Source organism: Natrix helvetica (assembly GCF_964273705.1).
Source record: "Natrix helvetica genome assembly, chromosome: 8".
In the NCBI taxonomy this organism is placed as follows: domain Eukaryota; kingdom Metazoa; phylum Chordata; class Lepidosauria; order Squamata; family Natricidae; genus Natrix; species Natrix helvetica.
In genome coordinates, this window is record NC_138559.1 from 2,294,070 (window position 1) to 2,313,056 (window position 18,987).

General features: G+C 44.3%; 1 protein-coding gene across 4 annotated transcripts in view; it reads left to right on the top strand.

Annotated features, from left to right (window-relative positions):
• Positions 1 to 594: 594 nt before the first annotated feature.
• The window catches only part of PROM2 (prominin 2), a 48,654-nt gene continuing 30,261 nt past the window's right edge, over positions 595 to 18,987 (top strand). For all 4 annotated transcript variants that reach the window (XM_081960965.1, XM_081960966.1, XM_081960968.1 and 1 more), the window contains exons 1-6: positions 595 to 1,090; positions 4,855 to 4,904; positions 9,338 to 9,540; positions 10,734 to 10,854; positions 13,384 to 13,447; positions 16,886 to 16,975. In XM_081960965.1, coding sequence (XP_081817091.1) covers positions 862 to 1,090; positions 4,855 to 4,904; positions 9,338 to 9,540; positions 10,734 to 10,854; positions 13,384 to 13,447; positions 16,886 to 16,975 — 757 coding nt within the window. In that variant the 5' untranslated portion in view covers positions 595 to 861. The remainder of the gene's footprint in view (positions 1,091 to 4,854; positions 4,905 to 9,337; positions 9,541 to 10,733; positions 10,855 to 13,383; positions 13,448 to 16,885; positions 16,976 to 18,987) is intronic.

Below are 18,987 nucleotides of genomic sequence, written 5' to 3' on the forward strand. Positions count from 1 at the left end.
GGAAGAATCTGTTTGGCGGTTTTCTGCAGAAGTGCCATTCCCTATTTCCTCCATGTCCCCTTTGTACAACTTGAGGAGAGAAACGAATAGTAGTGCACAACCAGAGAGTACCAATTGGGCACTGTGAGACACACAGGAGTCCCCCACCCTTTTCCATGTACAGTTCCTCCATGGCCCCAGCACTGCTGGATGGGATGTGAGAGATGCGAGCCAGCTCAGCTCATCTCCACCACCACCAGCCCAAACCAACAACTGGCTCCCTACAGCCTGCTTATTTTTCCCTCAACCAATTCAGCTGCTGCCATCTTCCCAAAAATATGGGAAACATCCCCCCCAGGGGGGGGGATAAAGCACAGCAGAGGGGCAGGGACAGAAATTGGGGACAAGCCCTTGCAGGGCTCCTGGGGGGGGGGGGAACCCAGCTTCACTCTTTACTCCCTTCCACCTGGTATAGTGGCCCCACCCTGCTCCATCCCAGGAGCTGGAAAGCAGCAGGCAGGGCCTTGTCATCAGGAGGCATCAAACCTGTCCAGCTGGTTTTTGTGTCTTCCTCCACCTCCCCACCCTTCCCCAAACTTCTTTGGAAGTGGAAGCGGTTCGGCAGGAGGTAGACTTGCTCAGTTGAAGGTGGAGAAACACCTGGCAGAAGTGGTCCTAAGCGCTCTTCTTCTTGTTGTCTTCTCCTGGGCAAGCTGGACTTGGGGCCTGGAAGAAGATCTACAGGGCTGGAGAAGCTGATTCCCCTGGTTGGTTGGCAGGGAGAAAGAAAGGCCGTGCTTTCCCCAGGTACCTTGCTAGAGTGTCTGGGGATCAGGCCCCCTTGGGAAACAAAGCTAGTCTTGGACCCTGCTGGAGTCTGGAATGGGACATGTGCTCCTCCTCTTCCTGGCCTTTGCCTTTGTCCACCGAGATTTGGTCCACTCACAGCAGTGCTCTGCAGAAGGAAACCTTCTCTCGATCCTCCAGTTTGCCGATATAGGTGCTGATCAGCGCATTCCTGCTCAACACCAACCTCCCGGACCTCTGGATGGCCTCTATCACCTCGTCCGCAGTTACCTGGATGTGGTCCAACAGAATCCTTTCCCCACAGGTAAGTAACTCTTCATCTTGTTGGTGCTTTGAATTGGGGAGGAAATGAATGTAGTTGTGTGCTCTTGGGAGCAGCTTAATGAGCAGAATTGGGCGGGTGAAGCTTTTGATAGCATGGAGATCAGCATTTGTCACCTGCTAGAACTTTTAACAGATTAACAGAGTTGGAAGGGAACTTGTAGGTCATCAGGTTCAACACCAACACCACCCAAGCAGGAGACCCTACACCATTTCTGACAGATGGCAGTCCAATCTCTTCTTGAAGCCTCCAGGGATGAAGCTCCCACAACTTCTATAGGTAAGATCTGTTGCATGGGTTGATTGTTCCCACTGTCAGAAAGTTCCCCCTTATTTCTAGGTTGAATCACTCCTTGATCAGTTTCCATTCAATATTCCTTATCTGGCCTTCGGGTGCCTTGGAAAATAGCTTGACCCCTCCTCTCTGCAGTAGCCTCTCAAATATTGGAAGACTACTATCATGTCTCCCCTGGTCCTTCTCTTCCCCAGAGTAGCCGTGCCCAGTTCCTGCAACCATCCATCGTATGGATGTCTAATCATCTTAGTTGCTCTTCTCTGCACTCTTTCTAGCGTCTCAACATCTTTTTTATAGTGTGGTGACCAAAACTGGATGCAGTACTCTAGGTGTGGCCTTACTAAGGCTTTATAGAGTTTTATAGAGTGATATTAGAACCTCACTTGAACTTGATTGTATCCTCTATTAATGCAATTTAGGATTGCATTGCTTTTTTGGCTGCCTTGGGGATTGTTGACCTAAAAGGCTGGGGAGCTGACAAGGGTCAGGATTTAGAGGAGAGCAATGCAGGTGATATGGGATCTGCAGGCTAAATCTTACCACGAGTGCTTAAGGGAATTGCGTATGTCTAGTCTATTGAGAAGAAGGACTAGGGGTGACATGATAGTAATCTTGCAGTACTTGGGAGTCTGCCACAGAGAAGAGGGGATTATTCCCCAGAGCACAGAGGGAAGGAGAAGCAGCAGTGGGTAGATAGCCATCACCCCAACCTGGAACTAAGAAGAAATTTCCTGATAACGAGGACAATTAATGGAATCGCTTGTGGGTGCTTCACTACTTGAAGTTTTCAAGAAGAGATTGGACATTCATTTGTCTGGAATGGTATAAGGTCTCCTGCCTTAGATGGAGGGTTGGACTAGATGACCCCAAGGTCCCTTTCATGGGTCTAAGAATGTATCTACAAAACCTTTCTGTGGGCAGGTCTAGTTTGCTAGCTAGTTCCTCATGTACCTTAGAGAAGACCATTCTAGACGTATTCCTTCTTTTTCTGGCTTGTATTTTGCTTTGTCTTGCTAACTTGCAAATAAGGCACATATATCTTGGTCCACATGTTGTGCTGAGCTAAAGCCTTAGACATCACATTAAGGCTTGGTGCAGCGTGCGAATTCAACCTGAGAATTCTTTGTCAGGGTTTTTTTTTCAAGATTTCCCTCCAAAGTGATATTTGTATTCTTCCTCTCTCAAAATAGAAGCATATTGTAGACTTCATTAGGGATTTCCCCACCCCCTAATGGAAGGTTTTAATGGAATGTGGGAAGCTTTTAATGTAGTAGCTTAAGCTTCCTTCAGTCCTAGTTCCTAGGGCTTAATAAACACCTGTCTTTTCTTAGTTTTGAGAAAGGACAGAATTATGTGTGCAATTATATTCAAGTATATATTACAAATTAATATTGCAAGTATTTAATGATATTTTTTGTCATCCGTAAGCCAACAGCCTCTAATGATAGACTTGGCAGGATAGAAGCATATTACTTAATGAAACATTTTAGAATATTTTAAAATAATATTTTGTTTCGAAACAATTTGGGAAATACGTTATACTTGCACGTCTAAAAATTTTGCAACATTTTCTTATGAGGACAGAGCATAAGTTGTTAAATAGTTCAGTCTGATTTTTCTGAAGAATTACAGGAAAGCAAAGTTGTACCAGCTGCTACACACTGCACAGCTGCCAAACAAAGCCAACACAGTTCTAGGCTGCATCAACAGAGGGATAGACTCAAGATCACGTGAAGGGTTAATGCCACTTTATAAGGCCTTGGTGACGCCACACTTGGAATACTGCATTCAGTTTTGGTCACTGCAATGTAGAAAAGATGTGGAGACTCTAGAAAGAGTGCAGAGAAGAGCAACAAAGAGGATTAGGGTACTGGAGACTAAAACATATGAAGAACGGTTGCAGGAACTGGGTATGTCTAGTCTGATTAAAGGACTAGGGGGACATGATACCAGTGTTCTGATATCTCAGGGGTTGCCCCAAAGAAGAGGGAGTCAAACTATTCTCCAAAGCACCTGAGGGTAGAACAAGAAGCAATGGGTGGAAACTAATCAAGGAGAGAAGAAGCTTAGAACTGAGGAGAAACTTCCTGACAGAACAATTAATCAGTGAAACAGAAGTTGCCTCCAGAAGTTGTGAATGCCCCAACACTGGAAATATTTAAGAAGATGTTGGATAGCCATTTGTCTGAAACGGTATGGGGTTTCCTGCCTAGGCAGGGGGTTGGACTAGAAGACCTCCAAGGTCCCTTCCAACTCTGCTATTGTATTGCATTGTATTGTACCTATATTGTACATTAATATCCCTGTTATATTGCATCTACACACTTAAAACAAATTAACGAATTACTAGATTTCATTCTCTTTCAATATCCCCAACATTATGGGACTGAGGACCATAAAAATGGATAGCTTGGGAGCACCACTCTGCTGTAAGATGCAAGGTGTTCATTTAACAGATGTTTTTAACTGGCTCTTCAAGATAAAATAAAATCCAGCACAAAGTGCTTTAAAATTTCAAATAATCAGCAGACGAAAGCAACAAAGTAGGCACAGGTGAGCTTTAGAAACTGGGAAGTATGCCAATCACCAGGATGATGCCAAGTCAAGCACAATGAGAGGTCCAGGTTTCTGGGCTCTTTGGGGAGCAATGCTGATCTCCCACCCCAACTTCCCATGGGGGCTGCCATGCTACTCTCCTCCCATCACTTATGGCAGGGGTGTCCAATCTTGGGAACTTTAAGACTTGTAGACTTCAACTCCCAGAATTCTCCAGCCAGCATTGCTGGCTAGGGAATTCTGGGAGTTGAAGTCCATAAATCTTAAAGTTGCCAAGTTTGGAGACCTCTGATCTAAGTGGAGAGATTGCAGAGGAAGGGATTACAAGAGAGTAAGTTATGCTGCCTGGAGAATTCTGTGAGTTGAAGTCCATAAGTCTTAAAGTTGCCAGGTTTGGACACCCCTGACTTAGGTGCTGGAAGATTTCCTGCAGCCAAAGGAGACCCCCAAAAGGAAGTGACTATGTGATAAACTGAAGGCAATCCCTGTTCTCCCTCAGCATGGCCTCCACAGAAGAAAGACATGATGCTTGAGATAAAGAAGAGCAACCTATGATTTAGGTCTCACTTGGAGGGACCTCTGAAGTCCTCTGAGAAGGTGATCTGATGATCAGGAGAGCTCCTGGAATCTCAGGTTGTCTAGCTTTGATAAGTATCTCTTAGGTAATTAACTCTGGCAATAATTGGCTTCTGCCACTCCGTCTGTTCCTGCTTCCTCCTCATTTCCTTAATGCAGCCTTACTTAAGAGTAGAAGAGCTTGCACAAGGACTCCATGGAGGCTGGGGAGAAGCCCAATACTCTGACCCAATCTTCCGTTGGCCCATTCAGATGGTACAATCACAAGAGAAGAGGGGGGATCTCCTTCTCCTTTTAAATAGCCTTGTTTTATTCCACAGAGCTGCTGAAGGATGCCCTGAATGAGCCATCAACTGCTACAACTTCTCAGGTGAGTAGTGAGCCTGGAAGAGTGGAACACCCCCCCCCCCATCTGTGTTCTTAAGGGGTTTGTGTTGGCTGTCACAACTCAGCATCTACAACAATCCTCCCTCATACCTCAATGTGCTGGATTGCAGCTCTCAAAATTCCCAGACAGATGTTTGAAAATTCGGCAAGATAAATGATTAGCAGACCTGGGAATCTCCCAATTTGGCTGCCTGGAAATTTTACTTATAGGGAATGACTTGTACATGAATGCTAAGAAATATATGAATGGGAAATATCTGACAGGTTTGATATTTAGTAAAATTTGACATTAGTAAATGGGTGTCTTGGGTAAGGGGCAATGAAAGATTTTGAGGAAATTGGAATGAATTTTTTTTTAGATTTTCAGATTTACATTTAGATTTTTTTTAGATTTTTATATACAAGATGGTGAATGTTCCCAAGACTTCTTCCTTCCCCCTCTTTTCCCCAACCAACAACCCTGTGAGGCAGGTTGAGCTGAGGCTGAGAACTGATTGAAAGTCCTTCAGCTGACTTCCAGGCTTAAGACGGGGCTAGAACTCCCAGTCTCCTGGTGATTGGCCCAAAATCACCTAGCTGGCTTTCAAACCCAAAGTGGGACTAGTTTTTTAGTCTTGTATCTTAACTACTACATCAAGTAGTTCCACCAAGGCTCAGAATAAACCCACAAATTATATTTAATTTAACAGAATGGGGAGATAGGTAAGAGAAATCATTCTCTAAAGATGATGATGATGTTTTTATTATTATTATTATTATTATTATTATTATTATTATTATTATTATTATTATTATTATTATTATTGCATCAACAGAATTGTATCACAGCGGCCAGTTGTTTCGCCGGATTTGGCATTGATTACTAGTCGGGCCCCACCCAGGGGCCTAGGACGTCGTAACGTATTTTCGTAATATACGTGCAGATCCAAGCAGTGCAGCTTTTTGTATTTGACTGATGGTGATTTTGTCAAGTTTTAACTGTTTTAAATGTAATTCCAGTGCTTTTGGAATAGCACCCAGTGTGCCGATTACCACTGGAATTACCACTGCTGGTTTGTGCCATAATCATTGGATTTCGATTTTTAAGTCCTGGTATTTCGCAACTTTTTCATGTTCCTTCTCCTTGACCCTGCTATCACCTGGTATTGCAATGTCTATGATTGTAACCTTATTTTTCTCAACCAGTGTGATGTCTGGTGTGTTATGCGCTAGTATTTTGTCTGTTTGTATACGAAAATCCCACAGGATCTTGACCATCTGATTTTCGGTGACTTTTTCAGGCTTATGTTCCCACCAGTTTGTTGTTGTTTTAATATTATAATTTTTGCACAAATTCCAGTGGATCATTTGTGCTACTGAATTGTGCCGCAATTTATAATCAGTCTGCGTGATTTTTTTACAGCAGTTGAGTATGTGGTCAACAGTTTCATCAACTTCTTTGCAGAGTCTGCATTTGGCATCATCAGAGGATTTTTTCGATTTTGGCCTTAATGGCATTTCTTCGGATAGCTTGTTCTTGCGCAGCCAGGATTAGTGACTTTATTTCTTTCTTTAATGTACCTGTTGTTAACCATAATCAAGTTTTTTCACTGTCCACTTTATCTTTTATTTTTTCCAGAAATTGACCATGCAATGCTTTGTTCTGCCAACTCTCCATTCTTGATTTTATCACATCTTTTCTGTATTCTTGTTTCGTCTGTTGGGCCTTCAGTAGATTTTTGTTCTTTACTTCGATTAATAGATATTCTTGACTTTCTTTTAAATAATCAGCCAGTGCATGTTTTTCTTCTTCAACTATTTGCTTCACTTGTAATAATCCTCTGCCACCTGATTTTCGGGGCAGGAATAGTCTATCAGTGTCACCGCGTGGATGTAAACTGTAGTGCATTGTCATTAGTTTCCTGGTTTTTCGGTCCAAAATGTCCAAATCAGCTTGTGTCCAGTTAACTATACCAGCTGTGTATCTTATAACTGGTATTGCCCAGGTATTTATGGCCTTGATTGTATTTCCACCATTTAATTTAGATTTCAAAATTTCCCTAACTCTGTTGGTGTACTCTCTCCTGACAATAGTTTTTACTTCTCCATGTTTGATGTTATCCAACTGCAAAATGCCTAAGTATTTGTAGGCTTCATTTTCATTGCATTTAATTAGTTGGCCATTGGGCATTTCAATTCCCTCACATGTAGTGATTTTGCCCCTTTTTATGGATAGAGTGGCACATTTTTCCATGCCAAACTGCATTGAAATATCGGTGCTGAATACTCGGACTGTGTTTGTCAGTGATTGGATTTCTATTTCTGACTTTCCATAGACTTTCAAATCACCCATATATAATAAATGTGAAATTTTTTCAGCTTCTTTGGCTGTTTGGTAGCCTAATTTCATTTTTTTAAAGATTACTGATAGTGGGATCATCGCGATGATGAAGAGAAGAGGTGAAAGTGAATCACCCTGGAAAATTCCTCGCTTGATATTAACCATTCTGTAGTTCTCATTCCCTACTGCCAACTCAGTTCTCCATTGTTTCATCGCCTTTTCAGTGAAGGATGTAATATTTTTACTAATGCCAGTAGTTTCTAAGCATTTTATGATCCAACTATGTGGCAATGAGTCAAATGCCTTTTTATAATCAATCCAGACCATATTCAAGTTCGTTTTTCTTTTCTTACAATTTTCTAATATCATTTTATCAATTAGGAGCTGATCTTTTGTGCCCCTACTCCTTCTTTTGTTGCCTTTTTGCTCTACTGGCAAGATGTAGTTTGTTTCCAAATAATCCATAATGTTATCTGCAATAACGCCTGTGAGTAATTTAAAGGTTGTTGGCAAGCATGTTATTGGTCTGTAGTTTTCAGGTATTGTTCCTTTAGTTGCATCTTTCTGAATCAAGTATGTTTTTCCAGTTGTCAACCATTCATCAATTTGACCATTTTGTAAAATTTCATTCAGTTGCCTGGCCAACATTGCATGTAAACTGGTCAGATATTTGAGCCAGAAACCATGTAATTGGTCATTTCCAGGTGATGTCCAATTCTTTACTTTTTTTACTCGATTTTTGACCATCTCAGTTGTTATTTCTAATACTTGCATTTGTTTATTACCAATGCTTTCGTCAAAGTCATGTATCCACTTTGCTTCCTTATTGTAGTCCTTTGCATTTTCCTACAATTCTTTCCAGAATTCAGCTGTGGCCTGCTTTTCTGGTTTTTCACTTTTGGTGTCACCATTCACATTAAGACTTTGATAAAAACGCTGTTGGTCTGATCGAAATTGTTGATTTTGTTTATATTGAATGATTCGTGCCTCATATCTCTCAATTTTCCTAGCTGTTGCTGTTATCTGCTGTTTTACAATCTCTACAGCTTCATTGATGTTTCTTGTATCCAATCTATATCTTCTGATTAGCTGATCTATGATTTTTCTGTTTTTAAGCCGTGGCTCATGCATGTTCTTTAAGTTGCTAGCATCTGCCCTTAATTTTTTGACTTTTTGTTCTAATCGGATTTTCCACTTGGCTTTGATGCTTTTTCCATTGTGTGCTTAGGTGCTTTGATTTTAATGCCTAGTTCATTAGTGACTGCACTGTACATTAACTGATTCGTTTCCAAAATGGATCCCAATTCAATTGTTGAAAGCACTGCATTAACCATTTTCATGCTAGGACCCAAAATTTTCTTAGGACAGTTTTTAATGATGGTAAACGTTGCCTTTCCTCACTAGCCAGAAAATGCTCCATGATCTTGTCCTTCAGTTCATTTTGTTTTTGAGTTGGTTCATCAGTTGGTTCAATGGTAACTGGTTCTGGTGGTAGTGTTATTTCCTCTCCGACAGCTTCCTCTGGGAGTTCTACTACGATTTCTTTAGTTGTGTCTTGAGTATCAGTTAATTCCTCTTGTGATGTTGTTTTTTTTTGTTTTGCAATTTGCCTGAATTTCCTCAAGTTCAACTTTGCTAAACACTTTATTCCGTATAATAAATCGCCTTTGATCTGCTAGTCGTTGTTCACTAACATTTAAATTATTATTATTATTATTATTTACTTTATTCATTAAACATGAAACTCAATCAACTGAACATTCAAAAATGCATCACAAATACCATTGACTGGTGCTAATGTTTGATACGGTTTGCTGCCAGCGTCCTAGGTATCAACCAAGGACCTTCTTAAGATATAAGATGTTCCGAGTAGCGCAGTTTTTGCAGTTCTGCTGGTCTTATTGCAGGAAGCTGCAATTTGTTGATGTATCTTGTAAAATTCTTGGACCTGGTGCCAAGTGCCCCGATGACAATGGTTGTTGTTGTTGTTGTTGTTGTTGTTGTTGTTATTGTTGTTGTTGTTGTTGTTATTATTATTATTATTATTATTATTATTATTATTATTATTATTATTATTATTATTATTCCTTGCTCAGATCCTTCGATACCAGGCAGGATATGTTGTTTGCGCTGCAATTGCAGTTCTCTATTTTGTGGCGGTGCCCCTGGTCGGACTGAGCCTTTGCTGCTTCCAGAAAAACTGGCGCTGTGGTGGACGGATCAAGGCCTATCGTCGCTCTCTGCTCTGCCAGCGGAACCTTCTCATGGTCTGTCTTCTCCTCGTCACCCTCGTCCTCCTGTGAGTGTGAGAGGCTGAGCCAGATCCGTGGTCGATCCTGTCTTGTTGTCCCCATAGAGATGCGGGGATCGGAAAGGACAGGAAGGGGAACCAGCACATGAGTCCAACAAAGATGCTAACGCTGTAAATTGAAAGCCAAGAAATGATACAGGAAAAGTCAAACAAAATAGCAATCCTGGTCCAAAACAGATGTTCTCAAACCTGGCGACTTTAAGACATGTGGACTTCAACCCCAAGAGTTCCCCAGCCAGCGTAGCTACTGTAACTCATACCGGTAAAAAAGTTTGTCATACTGTAAAACATACCTAATACTCCTTTCTCCTCCTATTTTCCCAAGCAGCCTAGAATAGCCCTACATTGAGATAAATTTACCAAATAAATAAGAAACAAACAAACAACAAATCTGGGCTGAGAGACAGTAACTGATCCAGACAGTTTCCATGCCTAAGGCAGGACTAGAACTCACTGTCTCCTGCTTTCCAGGCCAGCACCTCAATACTACACCAAAGTTGTAGTCCACATGGCTAAAAGTCACCAAATTTGAGAAACACTGGCTTCTGAGAGGGATCTAGTCTTGAAGTCTAGGCAATCTAGTAATCTAGTCTTAGTCCTCTCTTTTCTGCAATGTCTATGCCATGAGCCATGGTGGCGCAGTGGTTGGAGTGCATTACTGCAGGCTCCTTCTGCTGCCTGCCAGTTGTCTGCAATTTGGCAGTTTGAATCTCACCAGGTTCAAGGTTGACTCAGCCTTCCATCCTTCCGAGGTGGGTAAAATGAGGACCCAGATTGTTGGGGGAAAGAGGCTGACTCTGTACATCACTTAGAGAGAAGACTCTAAAAGCACTGTGAAGTGGTGTACAAGTCTAAGTGCTATTGCTATTTTCCTTCCTTCCTTCCCTCCCTCCCTCCCTCCCTCCCTCCCTCCCTTCCTCCCCCCTCTCCTTCTTATTCCCTTTCCCCTTCTCCTTCCTGGTACCACAGTGGTTAGAATGCAGTATTGCAGGCTAATTCAGCTCACTGTCAGGAGTTCAATCCTGATGGGGCTCAAGGTTGACTCAGCCTTCCAGTGGGTCAAACGAGGACCCATATTGTTGGGGGACAATAGGCTGACTCTATAAACCGCTTAGAGAGAAGGCTGTGAAAGCACTCTGAAGCGGTATATAAGTCTAAGGGCTGTTGCTATTTTCCACCAGGGGTTGTGTTATCTGTGCTTTCGCTGCCAACCAGAAGGTGAAAAAGGAGATGGACCCTGGTGCCCGAGATGCGCTCAACACCCTGAGGACTTTGAGGAGCCATCTGAATGGGATCCCTCGAGTGAGTTGACTCTGAAAAAAGCCCAGGGGACCAATCTCAAACGATGTTTGATGTTCATTTCCACTTCATGCTGAATATTTTGGCATAAGGCAACTCGGGGCTTCGAGGATGTGTTCATTCCACAACGTTAAGCGGGTCAAATTTGACCGGAGGGCAAAAAAGGGGCAAATGGAGTGAAGCTAGAGGTGCAGGGTTTTTTTAAAGCCAGGACTGAAAAAGGACATTATTTGGGAAGGAGAAACCCTTGGAAGGCCGTGCGCATTCGGATGAGGTTTGAAAAGAATGCTTTTACCCATTGTTAAATGCAAACATGGAACTTTAGCTGGCTTTTATAAAGTTATCTTTAGAATACGGATGGTCCACACCATTTGTGTGTGTGGGGGGGAATAATAATCTACAGATGGTCATTAAAATTGTGGGTTTTTATTTTGGCTCCAATATTTAACCTGGGAACGGAGGCTTTGGAAGGAAGGTCAATCCATTGGAAAGGACCTCAAGTTGTAAAAAAAAAACGGAAGGATGGAACTTCTTAGGGCCGCCGGTGGTGGGCTATTCATCCTCTTTGCCATCACGTAACTACAAGGTTACCATTCAAGGCAAACCATTCCAGGGCTGAAAGGATGCAGGGAATCCCCTCGGTCAGAAAATTCAAGATTTTGCCTGTTGACAGCTGCCATGAATGTTATATGTTTCTGATCCCTTTGGAAAAAGCCGTTTCTAGATCAAAGTTTGGAGGTCCAGAAGTGACGCTTGTTCGTGCTCTGGAGCCTCAGCGCATTGAGCATTTCCCTGGCACATGCCCAGCGTCACACGGTCACCAAGGCAACGCCTTCACTTGGCAGGTGTTTTCTAGGCCGCAAACCCTGGGCAGCTGCAAGGCAGGGCAGGGAAAAGGGGGGGGGAGGAGGGGGAAGAGCTGAGCTTCATGATGCCAGCAGCCTTTTCAAACTCTCCTGCAAGAGTTTTGTTGCACAAAGGAAGGCTTTGAGATGGGGTGGGGGTGGGGGTGGGGGACTCAGAAGCGGCCCCCCTTTTCTTCCTCAAAGTCAGGCTAGGCTGCCCCTGGGGGAGGAAAAGGGGTCAGCCTCCCAGCCCCAGGTGCTCCCATCCTACCTCCTAGTTCCCATCTAAAAGTCCTGGGGTTGCAAGGCTGCAGAAGGCGACAGCGTTGTTTTTTAAAAAATCTTGGCCAACTCCCAGAATTCCCCAGACAACACGGCTCATCCTCGATTTACAGCCCAAAATTTCTGTTTCTAAGCATTGTTCAGTGAGTTTTGCCTCGTTTTATGACCTTTCTTGCCACTGTTGTTAACCGAAAGCTGTTCAGCGAATCTGACTGTGGGGATTCTGCACTAGTCGTAAATGTGAGAAACAGCCCTTAAATAATTTTTTCTATAGTGCTGTTGTAACTTTAAATGGCTACTAAATGAACAGTCGTATCTCAAGGACTACCTGTGTGTTTTTGAGACCATCCAAAATTAGCTAAGTGGCCTCTCTTGCTGGAGGCTAAATGCCCAACTCTGAAATCTTTACACAAATCTCCCTGTTTTAGGGAACATTGGGGCAAATTTGCAAAAAGGCCCAAAAGAAACCACCCAATGCAGTGGTGGGCTGCTGACGGTTTGGCCCGGTTTGGGTGAACTGGCAGTTAAGACCGGCACCCGCCCCGGTGCTATTTTGCCCATATATTGCCGTGTTTTTGGAGCCATGTGCATGCATGGAAGGCCGTGCACATGGGGGAAAGCAGGGGTGGTTTTCACTTACCTTTCCTGCCGGTTTGCAAATGTGCCATTGCGCACGTCTGCACTTGCTTCGCTCACATGGACCACATCCGTGCATGCACCCAGCCTTTTGTGCATGTGCTTTGCTCAAAAAACACCCCTAAATAGGACGATATAGTGCCAGGGCAGGAGGGAGGGCCCACTTATGATTTCCGCTACCAGTTCAGGCGAACCGATCCAAACCGACTGAATACTACCTCTGCCCGGAAGGCTATGCGCATGTGCGGATGGGGCGCACGCTCCCATTTCTGAGGCTGGGCGAACCAATGGTTACTCTATGTGATGCCCACCTCTGCCCCAGTGTTCAGTCACTCCAGGTTTGCTGCAGTGGTGGGTTCCGGATCCTGTTGCAACAGGTAGGTTGCAATGGGGCCCGGTGTCCACCACATGAATGCGCACAGTATGCACGCACATGCATCCCTACCTCCCTACCTCCTGAGACACTCCACGATGCCTCCGTGACGCTCCAGCTGCTTGGCGGAGCGTCACGCAGGCACTGTATACTCCATGCGCGTGTGCGGAAGCGCCGAAGAGCTCAAATAGAGGTAAGGAGGGCAGGCGGGCGGGCGGGCCTTCCGGAGCACTGTACCGGAACGGTACCCGGTGCTCCCAGCAGGCACTGGTACGTCCATACCGGGGCATACCGCCTGCAGCCCACCACTGGTTTGCTTCTGCCTGGGGACAATCCCTCTCCTTCCCAGCTTTCCTTTGGCTCTGGAGGACTGACTTTTCTCTCCTCCCACCACAGGGGCTTCGGCTGACGGTGGAACAGTTTAGAGTGCCTGAAAGGCAGATTCTCGGTGACCTGAACAGTAAGTCCCCTTCTCTTCTGCTGCAGATGCTTGGCAAGAGATTTTTCCCACCAATGCAGCCTTTTGTGTTAGGCCAGTGGCATAAACATACAAGATCCACCGGCCTTTTGCAAACAAACGTTCAGGTGCTTTCCAAAGGGAACCGTTTATTTTTGGCCCTGAGTGAATGCTTTGGGGTTGAATGGGAAGAACGGGGGATTAGTACTACATGAACCGTTGCAGTTCATCCTTTCCCCAACTGTCCGGTTTTAGCAAAAGGCAGAAGCTTTTGTGAGCTGCAGCTGAGGCAGGAAGTGAAAAAGAATAAAGCTCCAGGAAAGAGTGCGGAAAAGGAGCAACAAAGATGATAAAGGGTTTGGAGGCTAAATTGTAGCCTAAAACTAGCTGACAAAAGGAAGGATTAGGGAGGGACACGATTTTTATCTTCTAGTAATCGCACTTAGACTTATATACTGCTTCACAGAACTTTACAGCCCCCTCTAAGTGGTTTAGAGTCTGCTCATTGCCCCCAACAATCTGGGTCCTCATTTGACCGACCTCGGAAGGATGGAAAGTTGAGTCAAGGATTGAATTCCTGTCAGTGGGCAGAGTCAGCCTTCAATGCTGCATTCTAACAGGAAGGAAGGAAGGAAGGAAGGAAGGAAGGAAGGAAGGAAGGAAGGAAGGAAGGAAGGAAGGAAGGAAGGAAAATAGCAATAGCATTTAGATTTATATACCACTTCACAGTGCTTCCCAGCCCTCTCTAAATTTTTAATCTAACTTAACTAAATTGTACAGGAAACTTCTACTACCTCCTCCAGTCCTATGTTTAATTTATTTATTGTATACTTATAACATGTATATTTACTGTTTAACTATTTTAATATGACTGTACACCGCCCCGAGTCTCTTTTGAGAGAGGGGCGGTCTAGAAATCCAATAAAGTTAAGTTAAGTTAAGTCTCTAAGCAGTTTACAGAGTCAGCCTCTTTCCCCCAACAATCTGGGTCCTCATTTTACGTACCTCAGAAGGATGGAAGGTTGAGTCAAGGATCGAACTCCTGGCAGTGGGCAGAATTAGCCTGCAATACAGCATTCTAAGCACTGTGGCACCAGGAAGGTGAAGGAGAAAGGGAATACGAGAGGAAGGAAGGAAGGAATAGCAATAGCACTCAGATTTATATATGGCTTCACAGTGCTTTACATCCCTCTCTACGTGGTTTAAAGAGTCAGCCCTTTGCCCCCAACAATCTGGGTCCTCATTTGACCCACCTCGGAAGGACGGAAGGCTGACTCAACCTTGAGCCTGCAGTACTGCATTATAACCACTGTGCCACTATGGCAGGAAGGAAGGAAGGAAAGAAGGAAGGAAGGAAGGAAGGAAGGAAGGAAGGAAGGAAGGAAGGAAGGAAGGAAGGAAGGAAAGAAAGAAGGAGGGAGGATGGAAGGCTGAATCAATCTTGAGCAGGTGAGCCTCGAACTTCCAAACAATAGTCGGCAGTCAGCAGAAGTAGCCTGCAGTACTGCGCTCTAACCACTGCACCACCACAACTCTAACATCTTGAGGGACTGTGACAGAGAAGAGGAGATTGGCCTATTCTTTAAACCACCAGAGGACAGGAGAAGAAGCAATGGGTGGAAATCCATTGAAATCCAATCTGGAACGAAGGAGAAACATCCGACAGTGAGAACGATTAATCAATGGAACATCTTCCCTCCCAAAGTTGTGTGTGGTCCATCACTGGAGGTTTGGAAGAAAAGACTAGACACCCATTTGTCCAGGATAGAATAAGCACTCTTGCCTTGGGAAAAAGGTTGGACTAGAAGACCTCCAAGGTCCCTTCCAGCCCTAGGATTCTATGATTCTAAGCTTCTGCCTTTCAATAAAATGCTTAACGTAGTTGGAAAAGGTACGAGCGATTCCCTCTGATGTTTTGCTACCATAGACTAGCTAACATGGCTCTCCTCCTAGAACAGCGATGGCGAACCTTTTTTGGCTCACGTGCCACAAGTGGGGGGAGCGCAGGGGGGCGTGTGTGGGCGTGCCGCACACATAATGCAATGCGCGTCCCCCCCAGTGTGCATGCGCGCACTACATGCACGCCCCCCATTTTTACATGCTTTTTTCGCACTACCCAGGCTCCAGAGGCTTTATAGGAGCCTGGGGAGGGCGAAAAGAGCCTCCCCCGCCCTCCCGGAGGCTTCAGGGACCGTCCGGAGGCTAGCCTGACGCCTTCGGAGCGCTCAAAACGACCCTCCGAGCAAACCGGAAGTCAGCTGACAGGGCAGTGCGTCGCATGCCCTAACAAATGGCTCCGCATGCGAGCCATCAGTCCCAGAATGTACATAATCAAATCTAGAATAGACACCTTTTCCCAGAATACTTTTCCAGCCCACCTTGTACCTGCCTTAAAAATGGCTTTAAAAATGAAATACATTATTTGCCTTTGCATAAAATGCAAAAAAATAAATAAAATGGAATCGTTTAATATCAGGCTTCTTTTGCTACAGCAGCTGATCAGATTCCTAGGCTTAAAAATAAAGCAGGAATCTATTATTTTTCCAGGTCTGGCAAGATTTTATCTCTTTTACAAATGGTCAAATTAATGCCCATCGCGTTGCAGAGAAATTTTAAAAGCCCTGCCGTAAGATTGCTTAAAGCAGGGGTGTCCAAACTTGGCAACTTTAAGACTTGTGGACTTCAACTCCCAGAATTCCCCAGCCAGCAGAGCTCTGCTGGCTGGGGAATTCTGGGAGTTGAAGTCCACAAGTCTTAAAGTTGCCAAGTTTGGACACCCCTGGCTTAAAGTAATAGCTGTTGTGTGCAACGCGAAGCAGTAACCATGCCATAAAAATAGAAAGTTGCCTAATTTCAAGCCAATCCCCAGGGCCCTAATGGCTAGGAAGCTGTGTTTAAAATGATCCAAAATGATGTTCACCGTGTGTGTGTCACGTCTAGGTCAGTAGCTGCATGATGCAGTTGGAGATGAGCTGTCCTAAACGAGAGATGGGTGGAAGGTGTATCCCCGCCCCCCGGAGTCCCAAAGGTGGTTTTCTTTAAAGACATTTCACTTCTCCTCCAAGAAGGTTCTTCAGCTCTGACTGGTTGGTGGGGAATGGAAGGATTTAAAAGAATGCAAATGACCAGCTGTCCGCAAATCCTTCCATTCCCCACCATCCAGTCAGAGTTGAAGAAGCTTCTTGGATGAGAAGCCCAGGTGGTATTCAGCCACTTCTCTCTGGTTTGAGCGAACCGGTAGCGGCAGCTGTGGGAGATTCTGCCCACCCACACCGATGTAATGCGTGAGCACTGCGCATGTGCAGAAGGCGCTTGCGCTCACATTTGCCCAGAAAGTCCAGCTGCCTCTTGAAAAAGCACCTTTGGGACAACTATGACCTGGATGACTGAGAATCTCTACAGACCTGGAGATTTCACCAAAAGTGCTTTTGTGCCTTGTAGATATTAGCTGGAGCATTGGCAGCACCATTCACTTCCTGCTGAAGGAAACCGTGTCTTCTGCTGTGGCTGCCATTAAGGGCAGGGTGCAAGGTAAGGAAAAGTCTTTCCTTCTGCTTTTGCTGTTTTTCCTCTTCCTTTTTCTTAATGCAACAGCGTCCTGGAACGGGTAGAAGAAATAATCTTGAGGAGCAAGAGGGAGAAGGACAACCAAGAGAATGGCAGAGAAGAGCAACCTGAGTCTTGGGTAGAAACGTAATTTGAGAAAGAGCCTCAGAATTGACTCCCCCTTCTTCTCACAAAAGTGAGGTAATTGTATTAATAACAATGAATAAAAGTTGGAATTAATCTTCTTGCTATCTAGCCTGGTCTTCCTTGGAGGGCTGATAGCAACTTAGCTTAACCTCTTACTGGGATGGGATGAACGGCTCCTTAGTGTGGCTAGGCTGGCTAGGGACCCTGGGAGTTGTAGTTTGACACACCTGCTGAGCACCGGACCAGGGAAAGTGGGTCTGGGTTCACTCAAGGCAGCTCTTTCGGCTCCCCTCTTTGATAGGGGCACAATTTCCCACTTGTGGGAACATTTTCAGACAAGACAATGGAAGGCCTGGAGCAACTTAACCGTGGGATATTTTCAGGAGAGACAATTAAAGGGCTGGAGCCATTTGTAATGGGGAAACATGGTAACATCTTCTGGGATGCCTCTTGGAGTGAAGGTGGATAAAAGGAGACATTATACAGATAGGTAATAGAGGGGCAGAGAGCACTTTCTCTTTCTGTCTCTTTTGCAACTTGGGGCCATTCATTAAAACTCTAAAGGGAGATGCCAGGCAGAGACAGTAAATGAGAGGGCAGCTCCCAGTTAACCTAGGGAGTTTTCTGCCATCAGATGGGAGGAGAGCCTGGGGGGGGCGGGTGGCCTTGGCAGGAGCTTATTAATCTCGATCGGGGCTGCACGTTACCTACTAACTAAATCAAAGGACCGTAAAAAGAATTGCCAGCTGTTAGGAAATCAGGTATTTTGCCTTTCACCTGCTGTCCTTTGCTTGTCAGATCCTTTTAATGCATACTCTTGTGCCCCCTGGGCCAGAAGGATCCAAAAGGAAGATATATAGATATATATTCAAGCAAAGCAAAGGCATGAGGCCGAAGACCCCAGCCTGAGGATGACGAGTAGGATCTTGTCGAAACGTCGCCAAGATACTCTCAATCCTATATATATCTGGAGTCACTGGAGTATGTGTATGTATGTATGTATGTATGTATGTATGTATGTATGTATGTATGTGTATATATATATATATATATATATATATATATATATATATATATATATATATATGTTGTATTTGTACTGACAAATAAATAGTGACCTTCCTCCCATATTTAGGCATACCAGGGGTTGTAACACAAATACATATACATATACATATACATATACATATACATATACATATACATATACATATACATATACATATACATATATATATATATATATATATATATATATATATATATATATATATATGCTGGTTTTGTTGTATTCGGGTCTTTTCCCGTGTAAGATTGTCTTGGCAACGTTTCAGCAAGATCTCACTTGCCATCTTCAGGCTGTTGTCTTAGGCTTAAAATACGAACAGAGCTGCCGTCTTTCTGTAAATCTTGGTGGGAGGGGATGGGGTGCTGGCTTTGTTTCAGTAAGTGGAATGATTGGTTGTGTGGTTGTATCATGATTGATAGATTGGTGCTGATTGGTGCTGGCTGTGTGTGCATTGTTGTTTTGTATTGTAATGGCCTGAGTGGTGGGTGGTGTTCGTTTGTTGACTAAGGCTGGTTTCCAGATGTTTGGTAGGCGGGAGGTATCATCATGTTGGTAGGCGGGAGGTATCATCACCCACCACCCAGGCCGTTACAATACAAAACAACAATGCACACACAGCCAGCACCAATCAGCACCAATCTACCAATCATGATACAACCACACAACCAATCATTCCACTTACTGAAACAAAGCCAGCACCCCATCCCCTCCCACCAAGATTTACAGAAAGACGGCAGCTCCGTTCACATTTTAAGCCTAAAACAACAGCCTGAAGATGGCA